The sequence below is a fragment of the Babylonia areolata genome, chromosome 12, assembly GCF_041734735.1.
Source record: "Babylonia areolata isolate BAREFJ2019XMU chromosome 12, ASM4173473v1, whole genome shotgun sequence".
Taxonomy (NCBI): domain Eukaryota; kingdom Metazoa; phylum Mollusca; class Gastropoda; order Neogastropoda; family Buccinidae; genus Babylonia; species Babylonia areolata.
In genome coordinates, this window is record NC_134887.1 from 18794247 (window position 1) to 18819045 (window position 24799).

The 24799-nt window shown below is 44.7% G+C and overlaps 1 protein-coding gene across 7 annotated transcripts in view; it reads left to right on the top strand.

Moving 5' to 3' along the window:
* The window catches only part of LOC143288411 (cytospin-A-like), a 94385-nt gene that overhangs the window by 47629 nt on the left and 21957 nt on the right, over nucleotides 1-24799 (top strand). For 5 of the 7 annotated variants that reach the window (XM_076596850.1, XM_076596846.1, XM_076596847.1 and 2 more), the window contains 3 exons: nucleotides 20263-20841; nucleotides 21849-22064; nucleotides 23565-23776. In XM_076596850.1, coding sequence (XP_076452965.1) covers nucleotides 20263-20841; nucleotides 21849-22064; nucleotides 23565-23776 — 1007 coding nt within the window. Of the gene's footprint in view, nucleotides 1-2436; nucleotides 2553-16273; nucleotides 16734-20262; nucleotides 20842-21848; nucleotides 22065-23564; nucleotides 23777-24799 lie in introns of those variants that run through there. The other 2 variants (XM_076596849.1, XM_076596848.1) reach the window with 2 other exon arrangements.

The following is a 24799-nucleotide window of genomic DNA, read 5'->3' on the forward strand; positions in this document are numbered from 1 at the left end:
AGCAATGTCGTCAATGTTTTTTATCAGTTGTGTAGATTTTTTAAATTTTTATATTAAATGTGGGAAACTGGTGCCAATTTTAGTAACATCGCACAGGCGTTAGAATTATGGATTTTGCAAGTCTTGAATACATATAAGTAGTGAAGGATTCACAGATGTGCTTTAGTGCATGTAATATTATGTTGGACTTCGCTCAGTCGGGTGTGGGACGTCGCGGGGCTTGGAGAAAACATCGTTTCGGTGTGCCTGTGTGTGTGTGTGTGTGTGTTAGAGAGAGCAGGTTGGGGAACTCGCAGCGGATCCGCTATTTTCAGCGGAAGAGCAGTTGATTTCGGAGGGGGAAAAAATCATCCCTCAACCCCCTACGCTCCCCTCTTCTAGACTTCACTTCCATGATTTGCTGAAGTTCCCCTCCCCCCTCTCTCTGAGTCTCTTCCACAAGTGGTGAGGGAGGGGTGGGGGTGGGAGAATAAAACCACTGTCAATGACTGTGTCAACTTTGGCATTGAGCCAAGATACTGACCACCAGCTCTGGCTATGAATCCCTGACTGCTGAAAGTGATACAACCAGTCACATATCCACCCCCTCCTCCCTCCAGCCATCCCCCTTCCTCATTTCCTTTCTCAACCAACACACATACATGTCAGTGTAACAGGCTACAGCTGTGGAGACCAAATGGTCAGTTCCTTCGGTACGGTGCAAACTTGTGTGCGAAGTACATTTTCCTTGAAAACAACACACACACACACACACACACACACACACACACACATAGGACATGTCCCCCAAACCTCTCAACAAACACTAATTTCGGCATTTGTCGAGAGAGAGAGAGAGAGTGTGTGTGTGTGTGTGTGGTCTGCAAGGCAGTCTTCGGTCTGATCCAGTGTCTGGGAGATCGGTTTCCATAGCTACTGAATCACGACTTGTGGTATGGTTCGGGCCGGGTGGGGTGGTAGAGAACGGGGTGGGAGCATACACACACACACACACACACACACACACACATATATATATATATATATATCTCAGTAGGTGGGGGAGAGAGGGGAGATAACTCTATGAACTAACATTTTTTTTTGTTTTTTTTAAAGACAGAGCGGTCTTTGTTCGCCATGTGCACGTGAAACACGCAAAAAATAAGGAAAAGCGATAAGAAGTGAAGTAACAGCGTATGTCTTGCCTTGATCTTTTCAGCCGGGCGTGGTGTTTGTGCTGCTGCTTGGCCGGGAATGAAAAAGGGAAGGTTGAGTAACAAGGGAAGGATTATTTCTCCTCCAGCACACCCCCCAATGCAGTGGGGGTGACGTGTGTTTGTTGTGGATGGGTTGTTTTGGATTTTTTTGTTTGGGGCTGACACTTATGTTGCCCCCTGTGTCTGTCTGTCTGTCCGTTCCCCCCCCCCCCTCTCTCTCTCTCTTAGGACATATTTCATCGGCTTACTCAGAGAATAAAACATCGCCAAATGGCTGTGCCGCCTGTGTGTGTGTGTATGTTAGTGCGATTCTCAGAGAGGAGAAAAATTTTATTTATTGATTTACCATCGGCAGTCGCTGTTATTCAAATGCAGTTCACTCATACATGTCGGTAGCTCCATATCTTATCATGTACATGCTCACGTAAAGAAAGACAGTCCGACTCATTTCAAATTCCACATAGATTTTTTGGATTTTATTTCTTCATTATAAAATGCCAAGGATCCTCTGAAGACCCGGAAAAACATGAAACCATGGCTCTTAATGAATGTGTTTCGTGTTGTTGTTTGGTTCCCTGCGGAATTTAACCAGGGACAGGTCGTTTTTTTGCCAAGGGATAGTTTGCGTGCACAAAGTTCATAAATACCTTGCCTTTTCCCATCACGCCTGACAGCCTTGAAGTGGTGATTTTTGTATGTTTCTTCTTCTTTACCCAAATGGAAAACGAACGAGAGAGAGAGAAGAGAGAAAGTGTGTGTGTGCGCTCACACACACGCGCGCGCGCGCGCGCGACTGCTTGTCCATGGGTGTTTTGATAAGGCCTCGACATTCTCATCCAGTGATCGGATGAAAATGTTGACATTATGATATTTTCGTGGCTATCATTCTGTCTTTCGTTCTCTGTCTGCCTACTCCCCCCTTCACCCCCTTCCCACACTCACACGTGGTTGTCGAAATAATGTCAGTTGGACTCCACACGGCATGGTGTCTACGTGTTAAACTGGGTTTCGTTTGTGGCACGCGGATGCACGTGCTCTACCGACCATAAGATATTTGCCGCGGGGGAGGCGGTGGGGGAAGTCTGATTCACAGTGCAACATCGCAATGGCTGCAGCAGCCACCCCCACCCTTTCCCCCTAATACTGTGGAGAAACCTCGTGTTCCGACAATATGGGCCGAACCGACTTTTAGTCTGGTATCCGGTCGCTCATGGTGAGAGCGTTGTTGAGGTTCTTGCTCGAGAGACTGTGTTCTGATGGCAGTGACAAAAGTTCGCGGTTGACGGACGCTGGAAGTACATTTTGAACGTGACCATGCAGGGTGTACTCTTCACGCAAATAATGGCTGAGGAAAAGGTTTGGGAAATGTTTATTTCATCGCGGCGTCCTTTTATAGAATCCAAGTAAAGTTAAAACTGGGTGGGGAAAAGAAGGGGGTGCAACAGCATGTATTTTGGGTAGGATATTTGTTTACTCGTGATATCGACCGGTTTCCCCGGTTGGGCAGGTCAGCCTGTCAAAATAAGTCACCGAGAAGAGACCGCGCGCCGCCAAAACCTGGTGGTTAACGACTTGCAGACGTAAATTTACGTGACTAAACAAAAGAGCCCACTCGTGGGGTGAACAATTCAGTTGCGGTCCGCGAACGCAGAAGTTCAGGTGCAAAGAAGAGTGCATGTGTGATATTTTGCACGTTCACTGTGCTGTAATACACAGAGCACTGTTTAGTATTAAACGACACAGCTCTGCGCTTCTGTTCGTTGGACTTCCGTTACTAGATGTGACGATTGCCACCAGCACGAGATATTCTTTTAAATGCTTCGCCAAAATCAGTTTATTTTGCCTACATACAGTCTTAGAAAATCACCATCGTTATCTTAATCATCATCATTACAGCTGTCATTTTCATGGCGTATATGTTCCTTCCATGTCAACGCGGGGTGTCTGTAACCATGAGCGATGTGAAGAACCCAAAGCCCTGAGGTCCGTCTCCTCGGTGACAAACGAGGTTCGGAATACAACCGCCTTGGTCACGAAGAGTGGGGAACCATAGTGACAATGAGCTAAGAAAGATTGATAACATTTGATTTCCTTGTTGTGCTCATTCGTATCGTCCAAGGTAAAGTGGCAGAGAGCTGAGGGGAGAGTGGGATCATGTCTTTGTGCCAGTTGAGAAATTCCACGCTGGAAAGGGTGGAAAGTTGGATTAATGAACAGGCTGTTAAACCTACTGATAGATTAACAGACTCATACAAATAAATCAGTTTCTCAACCAACCCCCCCCCCCACCTTTTCTCGACCAAGATACCTGTAACTCGACGGGTAAGGGGGGGTAACCAATGGATCGTTATTGTCAATGTTTTTTTCATTCTGCGATGTGGTATTTCTTGGCTTGTGTATGTGGCTACATCATCGTCATGTGAAGGAAACTCGTGTTGTCACGGGGAATAGGGAGAAACGCACCATGGACTGGTTTTGGCGCGCGTCTGTTCATCCAACCATCCATCCGTGCATTTACTACGCCCTGCAATTTGTGTTGAGAGGCAAACATTGGAAACTGAGGCCCTCACATACATGCATGTGCACGCACGCGTGTGCACGCGGCAGACACACGCACGCACGCATGCACACACATATACATTATGAACACACACACACACACACACACACACACAGTGTATCACATACGAGCACATTCTAACAGACGAATTTATAATATTTCTGTCAACACTACCCCATATCGTTTCCTTCATAGACTCAAATATATGTGTGTATACTTTTTTTTTTCCTACTTCTAGCCTTGTACGTGGTTCCGACCTATACCCCTTCTCTTCGCCCCCATCCACCTTCATTCACCTCCAGGGGAAAAAAATCACACCACATCTCCCCGCCCCCTCCCGTCCAAGACCCACACTGCCAACTGTATGTGGATACTGAGAATGAATGAAGGCAGTCGGCGATACTTTATCGTCTTCCTCTCTGGACAGTCGGTGTAAACGATAACACGCGGCATGGACCAGACCGCGTGAAGCTAGCTATCAGAAGCTGTTAGTGTCGTGTTTGAAATCAAACTGGTACTAATCGACATGCCTGATAAAAGTAGACGACTTTGCTGGGGAGGGCGGGGGTGGGTGCTGCCAGGTTCGCAATGCCCAGTCCAACCGCCGCACGTATATATATATATATATATATGTGTGTGTGTGTGTGTGTGTGTGTTCTTGGTTAGACGAGGAAGACCTGATAATTAAAAAAGAAAAGAAAAAAATTCCCGTGATGGAAGATGGTCGACCTTTCGTGATAAAGTGATGGATCTAATCACCGTGGTGAGAAGATGCCGGGGCTGTGGGAATCCGTTGAGAAAGGAAGGGAGGGGTGGCAGGAGGAGGAGGGTGGGGCGGCGAACGGTAGGGGGGGGAGGAGGGGGGGGGGGCTGTAGTTTTTATATATGTGCTTTGACTTCTTCTCCCCCCCCCCCCATTTTTTTTCCTCCCCCTCCACGGCATCTGTCCGTTACAATGTTGGTTGGTGTGCGAATATACATCGAAAACCTCCTGCTACTGCCACAGCATGTCACCCATTCGCATATATATATATATCTGTCTGTCGGTCTGTCTTTTTGACTGTCTCTGTGTGTGTCTCCCCCCCCCCCTCTCTCTCTCTCTGTTTTACAGGGGGATTGAAGGTTGCCCGGAAGAAGATTTCTGTTAATCAGAGAGCAGCATAAAAACTCCAAGGAATCGTTTGGGCTATTCCAGTGCTCAGTTGTTGAAGTCTTCGATGAAAAAAAAAAAGGGCACAGAAACCCATCGAAACTGTGTCCATTATTCCAGTTTCGGTAGGTAAAAAGTGAATTTGAGGTAAGATATATGTAATGACACTTTTCTTTCGCATTACCAGACATGATAAGCGGTAAAACCAGTGACCTTCATGATTTGAAAAATGAGTAAGGCAAAGAGACGAGGATTGTATTATAACACGATGAAGATGTACTGTTAATTTTCATGAGATAAGGGACACGTAACCCGAATTGGTGCTGCTTTCATTACCCACCAGACTTCACCCCCCCCTCAGCCCCCTCCTCCCCCCCCCCACACACACCACACGCACACACACACACACACACACACTTTTCTAGATACACACACACACACACACATGATCCTTACACTAATATTCACATGCATTCCCTTTCCTTTATCCACTTCTTTTCTCCTTTCCGTCTAATAATACTTGTAGTGAATAGACGTTAAACTGAAGAAAAAAACACACACGTGATATATATCCGAACAACTGTTAATTTTCACGCTGTGTATGTACTTCAGTAAATTTTCAAGCCATTGGCTTCATTTCTTTAGTTCATATGTTTTATCACAAGCGATTAAAGAACGGCCATTTTCAAGCTGTTGATACAAAGTTTTCTTACAAGAGGGCAAAACGAAGAAGTTAATCAAACATGACTCGCAGCTCAATTATCCACTTTCTTATGTGGCTGTTGTGTGCCCGCGCATGTATGTTTGCACGCACGTGCGTGCGTGGGTGTCTGTGGATGTGTATGTGTGTGGTCAGTCTGAGTCCGGACAGCTGGTTTATTTAGAGCAGTTCGCCGAGCGAAGCAACAGGGGAAAGAAGAAGGCAAAGCTGTTAGGGGTCAGGGAGTGTGAAGGACTGTGTGGCTACCAGAGATCTCCACACACACACAAAAAAGTCCGAGAGACCGCTTGTCAGCCAGTTAATTACTTCAGTCGAGCAGTACCAGCGCCTTGTGATAATAATAATTATATCAACGCCTTCCCGCTCTCTGCAGGTCGTACAGTGCACGACGGGTCACACAAATGCCGTCTTTTGGTGGGTACATAGAGCACAGAAAGACACGTGTGCATGTGGTACAAAGTATGCATCACGGAACTGGTACTGTGTACCGATCAGTGGGTATGCGTTTTTCTCAAGTTCAGCCTCCCTATCCTCTTCCCCCACTCCACGCCCAACCTTACGCGACTCTGATTTGACTGTTACATTAAGGTTGTACGCTGCAATGAATGAAGTCACTTTGTAAATGCCATGGAAGTTCCGAATTTGCTGAAAACCTATCGTACAGCAAAAACAGTGTGCCAGAAGAGCTCCAATGAATGACAAAACTTGGGCCACGTTGCGGAAAACTGGCAGGTTGAAATCGATAACCCATACCCACCCTACCATGAACAGCACCCCAAATACTGGAAAAAGTTGGAAACGTTTTTCCTGGACTTGAATGTGTTGTCCTCCCCGACAAAAAACTTCTGCGTCGCAAAATACCTTTTATCGCTGCTATTGCGTCCAGTGGTATTCGTCGGAAAGCTTGTCGAAGTGGACGAGGCTAACAAGGTCAGGTTGTTCTGACCGCTAAATAGTTGTCAGAGCTACATTGTTGTCACCGCAACGTATGCTCACCGACAAATATTTTGTCGACGGCACTGTTGCTAGTAGCAGTTGACAGGTTTCCCCCCCTCCGCCTCCACCCTCCTATTCCGTCAGCTGCCAAATTAATTAGAAAACATAATAACAAATTTTAAAAATCTGTAAAAAAAAAAAAATAAAAAAAAAAAAAATAAAAAAAGAAGAAGAAGAAGAAAAGACATAGTATGACACGAATGTTGAGAGGTGATGAAAAGGAAAGGGAATGAATGCCGAGTGTCAGCACAGCAAAGGTGGGAAGCTTTTCACTTCGTTGTTGGCTTGGCCCTGGTGAATGTTTTCTTGGAGTGTCAAAAAAAGGGTTCAGTGTGCAGATCCTGCATTATTCCCCTCTACCCTCCTCTCCCCCCGATCCCACGGCCCCGGGCGGGTGTGTTTTGATTGCTTTCCCGTGCACAGTTATGAAATATTTCCGGATCTCTGCTCAGCAAACATAACAGTTCTTTCTCGGGCTGTGCAGCGGTTGTCATGTGACGAATTTCTTTCTTTGATTTTCACGTTCTCCTGCGTTATAGGTATGTGGATTTCTTTGGTGGACATACTTTGATTTTTATAGATATGGAGAGTAGTTTTTGCTGTCCGTTTAGCTGTTTGTGTTGTTTTAAACTAGGGTTGTGCTTAGATGTGTACAACATCGTTACAGTTCTCAGCTGTGATGTTGGGGGAACCAAATGAGGACGGCACCATCAACACTTTTCTTTTACTTCTTGTGACTGACACCATTTTGTGATTATCTGAAACAGTCAGTAGTGCTCCACTTCATAGAAATGAACTATTCAAGTTATGTAAGCTTGGAGTACCTGCCCACAGGTTTGTAATGGATATATCACACAAGGGGGGCGGGGGTGGGGGGAGAGGGGGGGATTCGTCTTAGCAGCCAGGTAGAAATGTTCTCACAAGATGCAGACCGCCAGTCCTTTAGTGTCCAAGCCATGGCATATCATTGAAATCAAGTTGCACTTATAAAGAAAGTTCTTCATGATTATACATACGGCGGAAGCTACTCGCTTTTAGGACTCTGTTCGCCAGCCTCAGCTGTCGATGGATGTCTGCGAACATGACCTGCAAGTTGCGTACGTGTCCGTGAGAGAGCAGAAACTGCTTCTGACAGTTCTGTCTTGGGAAACGGGAGCTCAAGGCGGAGAAACGAGAGGGTGCGCTTTGCATTTGAGTTAGTCTGAGGAGAGAGAGGTTGTCATGTTAGGCAGATGCAGAAAGTTGGGGTATCGAATTTGGCTGACAGATGGACAGCATATTGTTTGAGTACGAGTGCGTGAAGTGAAAGTGTGTCGCTTTTGTTTGAATTCTTGCGAGTAAGTCCAAGAACGGTTGGCGAGACTAATCTAACATACATAGTCTTGTTATCATGAATGAAAGTAACGGGTTAAAGATTTAATCATCAATCTGAACCAAACCTTGATGGTTATTTGTTGTACTCGCGGTAAATGCCGAATGGACTGGTCAGTTACCAGACTTTAAGTTGATTTCTTTTTTTCTTTATTTTAAATAGAAATGTATTTAACTTGCGCGTGTTCCTTTTTGTATGTGTATGCATCCATCATGAACACGCACTTTTTATTTATTTATTTATGGATGATTGTATATTTTAAAAGAAATTGCCATGGGTCACAACCAATATCACTGATAGATGCAAGCAAATGCTTTAGCGGCAACGTGTTTGATTTAAAACAGAATAATAACTCGCGCGTTCCAATCCTCACAACCCCGACTCGACCAATCATTTTATAGGCTATGTTGGAAAGTCAGCGTGGGAAACCTACGACTTATCTATCCGAGTTGCTGCCCATACCACAGAGATTATTTCATAACCAGTGTGGGCGTTTGATATCTGAATAACTATCGGAAACATTCCATCTGGACTTGGTCGCCAAAATTACCCTTTACGAGTACAACTCAACAACCCCCCCTGCCCTTTATCAAGAGTGACCTTTCACGGTGAATGACTAAACCATCTGTCTCCCCAGAAACACGAAGGTTGAACGGATGCGGTCACCTCTCTCGACACGGGTTGTTTGGTTGGATGGCAGCGAGAATGGACGAGAGTGGCATGTGGATTAAGCAGCCCCTGTCAAAGAAACGAAGTGGTTCTGGAGACTTGCTGTTTGAATCACGCACACAGACGCAGTCCTCTCTGCTGCTCCCCAGATACAGACGAGACCTGTTGTTGCTTCTGTTGTCTATGGCCCCCAGTCCCAGCCCTCCTACGTCAGACCCTTAAGTACTGGTTTGGGTGGCAGTGTTCGTGCGAAGGGTGAGGCAATAAACGGAAGCCCCTTGTGTTTCCTCGTAAAAGAACCCACGGCAGCAGCAAAAGGGAGGCTGGTCTGTGCTGGTCAAGCTGTGGTGGTGGACAGAAATTTAGTGTTTGCTTTGCTGGATAAACGAACGCACGTGTCTAGATGGAGGTGGTTGGGGGGTGAGGGTAGGGGGTGCTGTATAACAGTGTTGCACTCTTCCACAGGGAGCTCCACAAAAATCTGTTCTGAAAGTGTTTAGGTACAATATATATATATATATATATATATATATATATATATATATATATATATGTAGGTACAATGTATATATATATATGTGTGTGTGTGTGTGTGTGTATATATATATGTGTGTGTGTGTGGAAGGGGGCGAGGCCGGTGAGAGAGAGGTAGGAGGAAGGAAAGAGCCACCACATACAACGGGGTAACTGCCAATCTCGCCGTTCGAGGAGACAGGAACGAATCGATTAGTTAACATACACCACGTAGCTGAAATCAAGGGCGGGACCCTTGTGTCAGTTATACGAGCTTTGGATAATAGGGGGTTACGGAGTCTCTCTCTCTCTCTCTCTCTCTCATAGCAGTTCTTTTGGCGTGCGTGGTGTGTGTGCGCGCATGCGTGTTCGTATGAATGCTTGAACGTGTGTTAGATAGCAAAGACGCTTCCGTCGTATCTTTTTTTTCCCCGAGAGAGAGAGAGAGGGGGGGGGAGAAGTCTGTACTGTGGAGGAAGTATGATGATGTATACTGTTAACTACCGTGTAAAATACCCAGTATTTGATGAACCGCCAACCCTACCTCTTCTCTTTTGGGATTAAAAACTGCACCGGTGTATAGGGTAAAGAAACATCTCGTACACGCCCCCTGCAACCTGTTGGGACTTTTTTTTCGGGGGGTAGGGCGGGGGTGAACAAAGGAAGAAAGACGATTGTCATGAACTAAAGAAAACACAAGAACTGAAATTAGTCAGCAGTGAAGCTGACGAGAGCGGTGATGACTCGTAAGACGGTGCACTGGTGTTTGGCGTACTCGTATGTCGTATAACCATTTGTGTATTTTATTTTACTTTTTTAAAGTCAGGTATTTATTCGTTGCCTTGTTAGAATAAAGTATTTATGTTTAACAGACTTAAGTTTAAGCTTGATTTAAAAAAAAAAATCTAATACAAATCAAACAGTAATTTCTTTGTGATTATGCCATCTGAAGACCTCAAAGCAGGCTACTATACATATTGCAACATAATAGGTTTTTGCTTTGTGATTATGTCATCTGAAGACCGTAAAGCAGGCTTATAGGCGTATACATATTGCGACATAAATAGGTTTTGTTCTTCTCAGACCACGAAAAAACCTTTGCTGACATATGGTATGGGAAGGTTTCTGCTTTCTTCACCCACTCCCTCCTCATCTGTCTGTCCCTGTCTGTCTGTCTGTCTGTCTGTCTGTCTGTCTCTCTCTCTCTCTGGCTAAAAAAAACCAAACAAACAAAAAGCAACAGACAAGTATGCGGGAGTCTTGGAGTCGGACTTGAGCATAGTGAAGTGATGAATCATCGGATTTTTTTTTTTTTTTTTTTTTTCCCCTAAAGAGGATGCATAAAAAAAGGAAGGATGAATTACAAGTAATGGTCTCCTGGGGAGCTAGCACCCCTTTGGGCTCAGTGAGAGCAGAGACGCACGGTGACACGACGCGTTTTTGTGGCACGCTGAAATGCAAGTGCATAATAAAATGAACAGTTCTGTAGCTGTGTCTGCTGTCAGTGGTCTGTTTCTCCTCCCCCTCTCCCCACCTCTCTCTCTCTCTCTCTCTCTCTGTCTCTGTCTCTCCCTCGCTCGCTCGCTCTCTTTGTGTATGAACACAAAACGCTAGGAAGCAAAGAACTCTGAAACGTGGGGAAGCAAAGAACTCCAAAACGTAGGGGACAAAAGAACTCTAAACTTAGGGAAGCAGAGATTTCTAAAAGGTTTGGAAGGAAAGAACTCTATAACGTAGGGAAGCGAAGAACTCTAGACTTTCGGAAACAAAGAACTCTAAACTTTCGGAGGCAAAGAACTCTAAAGCGTGGCGAAGGAAAGAATTCAAAACGTTGGGGAGAAAAGAACTCTAAACGTTGGGAAGCAAAGAAAGCTTAGAACTCCAAACGTTTTGCGAATCATACTGGCGGGTTCACTTTTAATAATTATGATAACGTGTAAGGGATATGTGATGTGATGATGGTATGCGAAATATCATGCAGTGTAATTGCGACATCAATAGGTTTTTGCTTTGTGATTATTGCAAAACGCAATGGAGGATATCACAGTACAGGATAATATGTGATATGATACGATATGATAACGTGTAGTATGATAGAATGGATGATGCTAAATACAATATTGCAATGGGATATAGTATGATTGAATGGATAAAAACACAGTACATTGGTGTACAGTATGGCACACTATAGTATAAGGCTTTTTTTTATTTTTTTATTCATTATATTTTCTGTGATGTGATATGATTGCGGTATAAGACTAAAAAATATTCGTAGCATAACACAACTGAGACCAACACAGCACTTTATGATATAACTTTGCGCAGTACAATGCAATTGTTAGTGCAGATTATACAATAGGTCCACAGTAGTAGAATACAGTGGGATGGACTATGATACAGTAGCTCTACTGCAGTAGAATGTACTAGAAAGAACACAACAGAATACAGTACAATTCATTATATTACAGTAAACTAATGTGATACATCTTATTCTTTTGTTGGTATTCTTTTTTTTCCATAAGTTCATTCCTTTGTGCGTATTACGGACAGAAAAGGGATAGTTTGTGTGTGTGTGTGTGTGTGTGTGTTAACAGCAGAAGAATCCTGGGCAGGGTCCTGGATGAGTAGATGATGGGTTATACCAGAAGGGAAGTAAAAGAGGAACCAGCACGAATACTGGAATAGTCCCGACGAACAGGATGTTGGCGGCAGGCGTGGGGGTGGGGAAGCTACACAGTCACTGCTTGACCATTCATCATCCCATGGTTTGTGCAAGCTTATAGACTCCCACCCACTGATCTAAAAATAGAAAATATCAGTGACACACCCCACACAACCCTTGCGGACGCTTTAAATTATTAATGCAGAAATGCCGAGGTCCGCGCAGGTCTAACCAGAGACCGTAGATTTTTTTTTCTTCACATAAATTAGATACTTAGCTATTCATATTATTTTTAATAGGGGGGTGGGCACGTGTCTCCCCCCCCCCACACCCCCCCTTCCGTATCGCTGTGTCTTTTCTTTTTTCTTCCTTGCCACGTTCTGTGTTCAGACTAGCTGTGGCCGGCCGGTTGCATTCGGTTAAGTCTGCCGTTCCCGCAGACGTCTAGTCTAGTTCATTGTAAAGTTAATAAATAAAAGTTTGTCGCTGTTTAAGAAGTCTGGCGTGGTTCCATTCCTGCGTCAGTCTCTCCCCTATCCCCCCTCCCCAGCTCCTGAATTAGAACGCTGGCCGCTGCTTTTCGCTGGTGTTAGTCACCTTAAAAAAAAAAAAAATTATAAAAAAAAGTTTTAGTTGTTATGGTAGAACGTTGTGCGGGTGTGGTAGCGATATATTCTTATTATTTAGCTGTGTTGAAGCGCCGCTTTGCTTTTGGGTGAGCCAATTCTGGCCTCACGGACTTAGAAATATACATCAGTTGAAGTTCGTGGGTTCACCTAGGATATGAGATATGTTTAATTGAAGCGCGCGCGCGCGCACACACACACACGCACACACACATACACACACACACGCATATGTATATATATATATATATATATATATATATATATATATATATATATATATATGGATAAAATACATGTTCCCCGACCCACATCCCCAAACAATGTTTCATCTGGCCATGTTGTTTGTACGTGTGTGTGTGTGCGCGCGCGTGCGCGTTCTCATGATAATTTTTCAGGTAATTCAAAATCAGCCGGAGGCCAGTGACCGGCAGTATTAAACCTCTCCTCACTCCTCTCCGCTTCCCCACTCCCCTTCCCGCAGCCACACAATCACCCCCCCCCCCCCCACACACACCCCCCCCCCTCCCCACATACAACACAAACACCGTCCACTCACCACCCACCTTAGCCCTCCGTTCTTCACCTCTTATCTCCCAGTTTGCTGCCTTCCGTCAGATCAACCCCGGAACCTGCTCAGACTAACTGAACGTACTAAATCAATCACAGTACGTGCTTGGGACCGGCCTCTGAGAGGCTATCGATGGTGATTGATGGAGGTTTGGTTGTTTGGGGGGAGTAGGTGGTGAGAGTTGGGGTTTTTTGGGGGGAGGGGGGCGGTTATGGAGAATGCGGCGCGCTTGCTCACACACACACTTACACTCACACATGCATTCACGCACACATACACACAATGTGACATGCATACATACCAGTCATGGACGCACGTACAAACGGACGGACAGACACACACACACACACACACACACACACACACACACACACACAACACGCACGGTTGCAGGCATTCTGTCCCCATTCTCTCTCTCTCCTCCCCCCTTCCCCCTCCTGTCTCTCTCATTGACTCCAGATTTTTTTTTTTTTTTTTCCCTTTTCTGTTCCATTTTGTGTTTACTTGTTTTCACCATTATTGTTCTGATCTTTTCCCCATGTCACTAGAGCTGTAATGTTCAGCTAAGTTTCAGTTTCAGTTTCACTTTCTCAAGGAGGCGTCACTGCGTTCGGACAAATCCATACACGCTACACCGCATCTGTTGAGCAGATGCCTGACCAGCAGCATAACCCAACGCGCTTAGTCAGGCCTTGAGTGCATGCTTACATATTTGTGTACCTATGAAAGTGGATTTCATTTTACGTAATTTCGCCAGAGGACAACACTCTCGTTGCCATGGGTTCTTTTTCAGTGCGCCAAGTGCGTGCTGCACACGGGACCTCGGTTTATCGTCTCATCCGAAAGACTAGACGCTCAGTTTGATTTTCCAGTCAAACTTAGGAGAAAGGGCGAGAGCGGGATTCGAACCCACACCCTCACGGACTCTCTGTATTGGCAGCTGAGCGTCTTAACCATTCTGCCACCTTCCTCCTTCAGCTAAATGACATTAAACATTTCACTGTTCAGTGTTCTCTCTTTCTCTCTCCCCTTCTCTCTCTCTCTGCGGCCCTTTCTATTTCACTCTCAGAATGTTAATTCAAACATTTTTATGCACTGTAGGGGGTGGTGTGACAGCTTGACAATTTTTGTGTGTGACAAACTCTGTATGTGTTTGTGTGTGTGTGTGTTTTCCTTACATCACATCTCTGTGTGTGTGTGTGTGTGATTGTGTGTGGAAGTGGAACTCGCTGCCTTTTGCAGTCTGTCACAATTAATCACTCGTATCTTTAAAGATGTGATCTAAAAACTTTTTTTTTCCCAGTCAGTCTCTTTCGTAATTAAGGCATTACATTCTATGCTTTATTTATTTAGAATTATAATTTTTGTGTATGCATACGTGTGTGTGTGTAGATAGGTAGACAGGTTGTGTTTGAGTAGGTTGACAGAAATTCAGCAAAGACAGGTGAACAGACAGGTCCAGTTACGAAGGGAAATTACAGTCATGTAGTTGAGAAGTGAGGGGGGGGGGGGGGGGGGGGGGGGGGGGGGGGGATACAAGGTGAACATAGAATGCCAAGGTTGATGGGGGACATGGAAACCAGTCGGGTGTCGTTTCAGTTTTAAATCCCCCTGTTTGCCACAGCGGTGCGATGCAAGGTGGGGGTGGGGGTAAAGGGACGGGGGAAAAGTTGGGGGGGGGGGGGGGGGGGGGTAGGGTTTACGAATAAGTTTCAGCGGGGGGTTCAAGGCATTTTCACGACACTTGATTTGTCTAGGAGTTGACAGCGTTCGCATGTCTTCTGTTCAGCACACGGCGATGTTCGTGACTAATGACATTTACACATGGGTCGAGTGTGAACTGGTGGGTAAGATTCCACAGGACATGGGGGGGGGGGGGGGGGGGGGGGAGTGTTTTCCTAGGAAACTGGTAAGCGCCGTTTCGGAAGTGTGTGTGTGTGTAATGCATTCTTCGTCCTAGTCAAGTGTTTGCCTCAGACACAGCATGAAATGCTGAGTTTTACTGGAGGCGTTAAAGCAGTCCAGAGTTTCTCAAGTCCTGTGAACGTTTTTCGCACAAGCTGTCAAAGTGGTTTCAGGGTACGAGAATGAGGAGATGGATCAAAGATATATGCTAAATCTTTGGGCGGGGAGGGATGGTGGAGTGGGGAGTTAGTTAAGTCTTCTGAAGAATCTGAAAACTGGCCAGTCTTATCTTTCAGCATAGATGTGAACAACATCCCTGCTACCTCTTTTACGACCATTAAGCAGTCGGTCGAAGGTTTTGATGCCTTTTTTCATGGCAGTTACCGCGCGAAAATGGTGCTCCGGTGATAAATTGTGAAGGAGTTTCGTCTCGAACGTAAACCTCATTGCGGAAAGTCGCGGTGTTTGATCCTGAGAACCAGACGTCTCAAGTGCGTTGGCTTCACTGATAAAACGTGGATGTTACGAGTGATGTTCTTGGATGAGGTTAATTATTCCTTCAGATAGTGGTATGTAGCTGGCGTGTTAATGGCCTCCTCTCGCTTTGAGCTGTGACGTTTGATGAAAGCAGTGTGTTGGCTGAAGAGGTATGAGGCCAGGTTCGATTTTACGGTTGGGGGTGATGAAGTGACTAACTTGTGTGACAACCACCAAGTTGGCAGGCATGGTGCAAGGTTTAGCGTGTACCCTGGTCATCAAAGTGCCTCGTCACGTAGATGGTTGTACACCGCAAAAAACGAACTCGTGCTAACGCACAGAGATCCTGGTTTTTGAATCCTAATATCCACAACTCACTCACACCCTTTCCTACCTGCACGTGGTATAGTATGGGCGGTTTCTCAAAGCGAGGGTTCTCTGTATATAGTAATCGTGTTAAGGAGTGACTCGATGGGATCATGGTGACCGAGTAGTTTATCCTGTTTGGTGTTGCTGACGAAAAGCAACAATGATGTCGGGAAATAAAATAGAAAAAAAAAAAAAAAAAAAATAAGCGCCTGGCAGGATACCTCGCAACATGCATGGGTGACGAACTGGGTTGAATGCATTTTGGGGGGTATCATTCACCCTGTCCTCACCCACCATTTTCTGTCGAAGTGACAAAAGAGAGAAGGGAGGGGGGGACGTGTGGGGATGGGGTGGGGGAAAGAGGTTTGGGGTATGTCGGGGAAGGGAAAGAGGAGGGTATTTGGGGTGGCGGGAGTGGAAGGGGTAGGGGGAAGGGGTAGTATAAACTGGCTTGAAATCTGTATGAACCAGCACGGTGGACAATGACGTTATCTCACTCCCGTCTTTGCCTGACTTGTGGGGTGATCACAAGTTAGACAGAACCTCCGGGTGTGTGTGTGCGTACGTGCGTGGTATGTGTGTGACTTGGCCGGAGGCTCTCGAATCTGCGTAGTACATTGCCAAGAAGGTTGTGCAAGGCGTTGACCCGGAGTCAAGTTATTTGGGTTTTGTTTTTTTCTTTTCTTACATTTTTATTTTTGTGTGGTCACCACGGTGGATTGACTTGTACAGTTCAGTTTGATTTTAACTGTGCGGGAGCCCAGTTGAGACAAGAGACGTGTGGAAAGTTTCGGGAGTGCAGTGGTAGGGACTTTGGAAGACAAGTGTCGTGTTTTATTTTTGTGTGTGTGGTCGCATGTCTATTGTATGAGGTGACTGGTCCAGTCAGTGCCGTTGGACAATGGGTGGCCAGTTGTCAGCTGCCACGGAGGCTGCGGAAGATGAGGTTGGCTGTTGTTCATACTATACAGTGTGTGTGTCTGTGTGTGTTGTTGTTTGTTGGTGGTTGTATGTGTTGTTGTTCTTGTTGCTATTATGAATGAGAGAGTGGGAGGGTGGGAAAGGGGGTGGGGTTGGGGGGGTGGGGGGGGGGGGGGGTAGAGAGAGAGAGAGAGAATCACACAATAGTGCAGAAATTCTAACTTTATGTAGTTACGCTTTACAATTTTTCAGTTATCAGAGAGAGTGGAGAAAGGGAATCTTTTTAAATGCCAACATGATTCATGCTGTTCCTGTCTTGTTTATTTTATCGGTCTGTTCATCTCTGTTTTTGTTGTTGCTCTCTCTCTCTCTCTCTCTGTGGACACACTCAGAAAACAGAAAATGCTTACACAGATACAGAAAAGCACATTTTTCTCTGTCTGTCAGCTTCTCTTTCATTTTATTTGATTCAGTTAGTCTGGGAACTGTAATCAGGTGATATATTTATAGATACCAGGGGCAAAATGAGATGACACTTTGGTAAAATTACCAGAAAACGTTTTCATTTCTATCGACTGACTTTGTCTTCACCCTTGCATAGAAATTATATCAGGAAAGGAACAGACAAGGGGATATATAGATGATGACAGAACACACTTCCAGATCCATTGGCCTACTGACTCTTGTCTCCACCCATGTATCCCCCCCTGGCCCCCCACCCCCACCCCCCATTGCTCCTCCAACCTCATTCTTCCCTGTCTTTCTCTCTCACCCCTCCACCCTCTCTCTTTCCTTCTGTTGTGCTTTTCTTGCCTTTTTCTCCCTTCTGTTTCAATCCTTTCCCTTCTCCTCTGCAGGTGTGGGTGTCTTGTTGTGGTGTGCATTTCTGGTGTGTGTGACACACCTAGTGTTTTCACACACACATAGTGAAGCACACCCAGGTTGTTATTTTTCCCTTCCTAGTTACTGTCTCAGTTCTACTGTCTGTATATATATGATACATTTGAGAGGAGGTTTGGGTGGGAGGGGGTTGGTGTCAAGTCCTGTCCCCTAAAACTTGGCAGTAAGGATAGAGAAGGAAGGACAGATGCATGTGGTGATACATATCCAGTCAGTGGCTGTGGATGGGGTGATTTTTTAAAAATATATATGTTGTTGTTTTTTTATAATGTAAGTTGCTTGGTAGAAATCTGCTACGCTTAAAATATAAAAGAAACAAATGTTGCATTTAAAAGTTAAATACGAAAAGTATGTTTATTTCTTGTTTTCTACCATATCCATTTTTTGTTTGTCCCCCCCACATCCCTTTCCCCCCCTTCCCACCCCAACATATTTTAGACATGCATATGCTTACTTACATTTGATTTATTTATGTAATTATGTACAGAAGAAAAGCTTACTCAAGTTGAAAATATACAGAGAAAATGTTTGCTCTACCAGAAAACATTAAGAATTTAAATGAGTCTGCAGAGACAGACATGCATGGGTTATCACGCCAAAATGCACTGTATGCTCACACACTTTCTGTCTCTGTTCTGCGTCTCTCTTTGTGTGTGCACGCATGCACACACACGCACACACACCACCCCTCATACACCACACCACAACACACACACACACACACACACACACACACACACACACACACACACACACACACACACACACACCCCACAAGTACACACACACACACCACAATTACACACACACACGCACACACACACACACACACACACACTAATTATTATGCTCAGTGCATTTTGAAATAGAAGACATGATTCAAAGTCAAATTGGACTCAACACTTCTTTACAGATATATAAACTTAAAGGTGTGGGAGTTGGGACTAGTGAAAAAGAAAAAGGTTTATTGATTTTTGAAGTAAAATCCATTCCCTCATTTATTGTTCATTAATGTAGTTTGCATGTTTGTGTGTGCATCATCATAAGTCATAGAGTTCTTAAGCAATATTATTCATGGAAAAGTGGTACTGGTACATGTAGAAAAAGAGGTAATGGAAAATGAAACTCTGTTGTTGTGTCATATAGGTACACAGTTAAAGAAAAGCATGAGTCATTGAAATTTTATCTTTTGAGTTGTGCATACAATTTTATCATCCAGGTAATATTTTACGTTTTACAGGCTGGCCACGTGAAACCTTGTTCATGTGATCTTTCTTCCGTTTGACTGTTTGAGAAGCTGTTTTTCTTTGAACACTTAATTGTTTATCGGTTTACTCATTATGGATGTTGATGCATTTGATTACAAGGTTTATGCTTTTTGCTGTGTGTTGTAACAATGCTTTTCAGGAATGTTTTGTTTAAATTGTGACAAGGAACTTACATGTCTGACTTTGGGTCTGTCATTTAAGCTTTTGGTGATATCCGTTCCTTGTTTTGCATTTTGAATATGTGTATGTCTTTTTCGGGACAGCCTTGGCTGTGTGTCTGTTCTGTTCAGGGTTTTCTGATGGCAATTTTAGTGTTTTTCAGTGCCTGCAGATGTATGTATGTCTGACAGCTTCATCTTTTTGTGCTCCAGTGGTGTGTTGTTGTTTCTTCATTGTTTTCTTTGCTGTTTTATCAGTGTGTGTCTGTGTCTTGATAATACTCTTGTGCTTGTTGCGGTTTGTTTTTGGTGCAGTTATTTTTGTGTCTTAAGATTCACTCTGCAAGCTTTCAGTAGTTGTGGAGGTTGTTCGTTTCTGTGTTGAGAGACATTGAATCTTTGTTAGATTGTAGTGTAGTTTGGTTTGATGATTTCAATAGTGTGCATTATATATATATATATATATATATATATATATATATATATATATATATATATATATATATGTGTGTGTGTGTGTGTGTGTGTGTGTGTGTGTGTGTGTGTGTCCATATGTGAGTGTGCAACTTTGTGATTAAGTGTGGATTGTGAATGGTGTTGCAGATTTCTAAGTGGATGCTTGTGATGAAAACAAGAGTTTTGGCTCTGGGTGTTCAGAAATATTTCAGAGCGAAAGACTTGTTCATATACATTGATATACAGATAGCATATAATAAAGTGTAGTATATGAAATATTATATAGAAAGTCAGTTAATTATAAATCTTGGTATTTTTGTGACTTGTGCACATATACACAATGTGTTTGTGCACACACACACACACACACACACACACACACACACACACACACACACACACACACATACATTTATATGGGGATGTCGGTACACACAAAAAAAATAAATGGATGTGTTTTGTGAAAATGCCTTGCCAATATGCATAGAAAACATTTAAAAAAAATGATTTGGAAGTGTGATCCTTTAAATGCCTGGGTGATACATAAAGAACATATTTTGAAACATGGTTTTGAAGTGTGATCCTTATACATTTTGAATTGCCTTGATGATATTGTGTTTTGAAAATATTTCTAAAAAATGATTTGGAAGTACGATACTTGACACATTTGAAATGCCTTGATACATATGTGCATACAAAATATTTTGGAACATGATTTGGAAGTGTGTTCTTTACACACACATATAACGTCAAGCTGTATGTGTGTGTCCAGATTCCCCCCTCCAGCAGCATGAGGAAACAAGAGAAAGGGGACAAGGGCGGGGCCACCACCACCACAGCTTCTGTGCCCACACCCTCCTCCTCCAAGCCCACTAAAAGCGCTTCCACCACCACCGCTGCCACTACCACTGCCAAGGCTTCCACCACCACCACCACCGCCACCACTGCAGCAGCAGTAAGTGCCCCTGGTGGTGCCACCCAGAAGACTTTGGCCCCCACCACCCCCGTGATGGGCATGAAACAGTCCAAGTCGGACCACTCTGGTCTGGCGGGGCGAGGCGGGAAGTCGGCAGCCCCGCCCACCAGCAAGAAGTACATGAGCAAGAGCCAGGAAAACCTGTCGTCGGGGACGGGGAAGAAGAAGCTGTCGACGGTGAAGGAGGTGGACCCCACATCGTCCGGGTCGGCCCCCGCAGTCTCTGCGGGTGGCAGCGGCTTGCAGGCGTCCCTGGCTTCATCGTCAGGGCCCAGAGTTGCTGCTGTGGGAACGGCAGCTGCCAAGGCTTCCCAGCAGGCCTCCTCAGCGTCTTCCAAGTCCAACTCTGCCATGGAGAAGAATAAAGAGAACCAGGTGATCAGTTTTTGTTGCTGCTGTTGTTGTTTGCTTTCTTCTTTTTTTTTTCTTTCTTTTTTTTTCCCCCTGCCGGAAAGAGCGGTTATTTTCTTGGATAATATACAGTGTGTTGAGCACATTTTTATTTAGATAAACAAGAACAGCAACAACAGTAATGTAACAACTGCTACGAAAATAGAAAAACCATCTTTCCGTTTGAAGATGATAGTTTCAAGGTCAGGAAGGTTTAGGTTCAGAGCATTTTTATTATGTAAATCATTTTGATATTTTAATAGAAAAGGCTGACTTTTGAAACAATCTGCCATGATTCTTGTATGAAAAAAAAGTTATTACTTCTGATTTAGTGATTAAAATCAAGTGTGGTTGGTTGGGTTTTTATTATCAGCATAAAGTAAACCATTACTGTTAACGAAAAGATTTTGAAAGATGCATTACCCAGCCTCTTTTAACAAAATGTGTTTTCATTGCCACAGTGTAGCACACCTACCAGTTGAACAAGCTCCCCCGGAGGCTTACACATTTTTATTCCCATAATACCAGAAAGTAGGGAGAAGGGAGGGGGAAGAGATCATCCCTTCATCAGTTTTATGGTGGGGTATTGCATGGCATCCTGAAGGCCTTGCCTCAAGTGCTGGAAGTTCACAATTAAGCTTTCGTACTGGTGAGGAGTTTAAACCATTATAGACAACATATGCGCAAGCACACACACACACACACACACACACTCACACACACATGCGCACGCACACACACACACACACACACATACATTCATACACTCCTTTCTTTCTCTTGCTCACACACACACACACACACACACACACACACAAACACACACACACACACACACACTCACTCACTCACTCACTCACTCACTCACTCACTCACTCTTTCTTTCTTTCTCATTCACGCATGCATGCATAGATTCAACACATACAGCACACACACACATGCACACCCTGATCATGACCCTTGTCCACAACCCTCTGATTTCATTCCTTCAGGTACTGAAGGAGAAGGAGAAGAACTCGATGTTCGCCAAGCCCAAGCCGGTGAAGACCCAGACGGGTGGGGGGTCATCGATCCGCAAAGCTTCCAGCACCCAGTCCATCGACATGGGCAGCAACACCACGGGCAGCATCCGGTCCCTCAACTCCAACAAGTCCACCACCTCCCACAACTCCATGAAGCGTGCCCAGAGCACGCAGAACGTCAGCAAGGTAGGCAGGGGACTGGTCATTTGTGCGGTTCCTTGGTCAGATCAGTTCAAATATGTGTCTGCATTAGTAAAATTATTATAAAAGTATTATATATATAAAAACATTTTTAAAAACCACTAAAGATAATAACCAACAACAAAGAATATCAGTCATTTTTTGTTAAAAAAAACAACAGATAAATATCAAGCTTTTTTGGAATGTCCGCCTCTTATGATTTGTAATATCATTTTTGTGACATTAATTCTAAAGATCCTGCTGATCACTGAAATAATATGTATAATAAGATGATCAAAATCCAGCATAATTTTCTTTGCTGATTGATGAATAGAATGTTCCAAGAGAACACATGTTGCTTTTGAGTCCAGCCTAACATGTGAAAGATGTGACTGGCAAATGTATAAAGCTGAGTCAGTGATTCTGACACACGCATGCACGCACATGCGCACGCATGCTGTCTTTTTCCTTTCTTTCTTTCCCTCGCTCCCTCTCTCTCTCTCTCTCTCAGCTTTAGAAAAGAAGTAATTTTTTAGGATCTGTGTTAACCAATAACTGCTGCCTTTCTTGTCATGAAGGCATAAGAGGACTTTAGAAGATAAGCCATAAGAGGCATGAAGTATGACAAAAATGTCTTGTTTTTAATTAAATGATTTGAGAAAAACACCAGTATAAGATTATTTCAGTGCCACAAGAATCAGTTTATTATGAGTATCCTGGCTTCATGTAGCCAACACTTCTCCCTCACTTCTCTAAAACAAAACAAAATTCTCGCCTGCTTTGATATTGTGAATATGACACTTGACAGAGGTTGCAGATTAAAGCAATCACATTTATTCAATATGTGGATGTGACTCTTTTAGGTTGAATAAATTTTATGGTACCCTGCAGTTTGATACCAGACCTCTGCTGTAATCTATTTCTTAACCTGGTTCAGTTTCACCTTCTGCATTTGTTGGCTTTAACTCCCCATGTTCACGAGTAAGATTTTACGTGCATAACTGTTTTCACCACACCTTGTAGGCAGCCATACTCTATTTTCAAGAGTGTGCTTGCTGGGGATTTTCTTGTTTCCACAAACTACAAAACGCTCACATGGGTTACAGGATCTTGAACGTGTGCATTTTGATCGTGTGCATGCATGTACACTAACACATGAAGATGGTCCAGGCACAAACAGGTCTGCACATTTATAGACCTGGAAGATCAGGACAGAAATCTGCACCCTTGACCAACCAGTTACTATCACCAGGATTTGAACATAGGACCCTCAGAATGAAAGGCCAACACACTTGCCACTCAGCGGTTTTGCCCATCAGCAGGACATGCATAACCCCTCCATTTTTTTTTGTTAATCATGGAACTTTCCACCCTCTTTCAGCTTCTAACCTATGTGTGATGACCTCAGGGGGACTGTATTACCCCCGTGACCTCCTCTTCCCCCATTTACCCCCTGCCACCCTTCCCACTGCTAACCTGTGGTGAACTCAGGGTGACCTGTCGCAGGACAAGCTGCTGAAGAAGCGAACCTCGGCCCCAGCGGACGTGATGGCCTACAACGCGGAGCTGCTGGCCAACTTTGAGAAGGAGAAGAAGGTGCTGGAGGAGAGGATCTCAGACCTGACCAAGGTGGCCGAGAGCCGCAAAGGGGAGATAGAGAAGTACAAGTACAAGATCAAGCGGCTGGAGGACATTGTGGCTTCTGCTCAGAACAAAGGGTAGGAGAGGCTGTCAGATTTTGGGGGTGGTGTGGGGTGGGAGTTAGATTGTTGGTGTTACTGTTACGTTACGTGCACAGAACAAAGGGTAGGGTGTGCTGTCAGATTTGGGGGAGGGGGGGAAATGGGGGGGAGGGGATGGGGCTTAGATTGTTGGTGCTACTGTTACGTTCACAGAACAAAGGGTAGGGTGTGCTGTCAGATTTGGGGGAGGGGGGGAAATGGGGGGGAGGGGATGGGGCTTAGATTGTTGGTGCTACTGTTACGTTCACAGAACAAAGGGTAGGGTGTGCTGTCAGATTTTGGGGGTGGTGTGGGGTGGGAGTTAGATTGTTGGTGTTACTGTTACGTTCACAGAACAAAGGGTAGAGTGTGCTGTCAGATTTGGGGGAGGGGAGATGGGGGGAGGGGAGGGGGGTTAGATTGTTGGTGCTACTGATACGTGCACAGGGCACAAAGGGTGGGGCATGGTGTGAGATTGGGGGGGGGGGGGTAGAGATTGTTGGTACAACTGTTAAGTGCACAGGACAAAGAGGAGGGCATGGTGTGAGATGGGGGGGGGGGGGGGGTAGAGATTGTTGGTACTACTGTTAAGTGCACAGGACAAAGAGGAGGGCATGGTGTGAGATGTGGGGGGGGGGGGGGGTAGAGATTGTTGGTACTACTGTAAAGTGCACAGGACAAAGGGGAGGGCATGGTGTGAGATGTGGGGGGGGGGGGGTAGAGATTGTTGGTACTACTGTTAAGTGCACAGGACAAAGAGGAGGGCATGGTGTGAGATTTGGGAGGGGGGGGGGGGGGGTAGAGATTGTTGGTACTACTGTAAAGTGCACAGGACAAAGGGGAGGGCATGGTGTGAGATTTGGGATTGGGGGGGGGGGGGTAGAGATTGTTGGTACTACTGTAAAGTGCACAGGACAAAGGGGAGGGCATGGTGTGAGATTTGGGAGAGGGGATCGGTTTGATTGTTGGTGCTACTGTTAGGTGCACAGGACAAAATGTAGGGCATGCTGTGTCATTTGG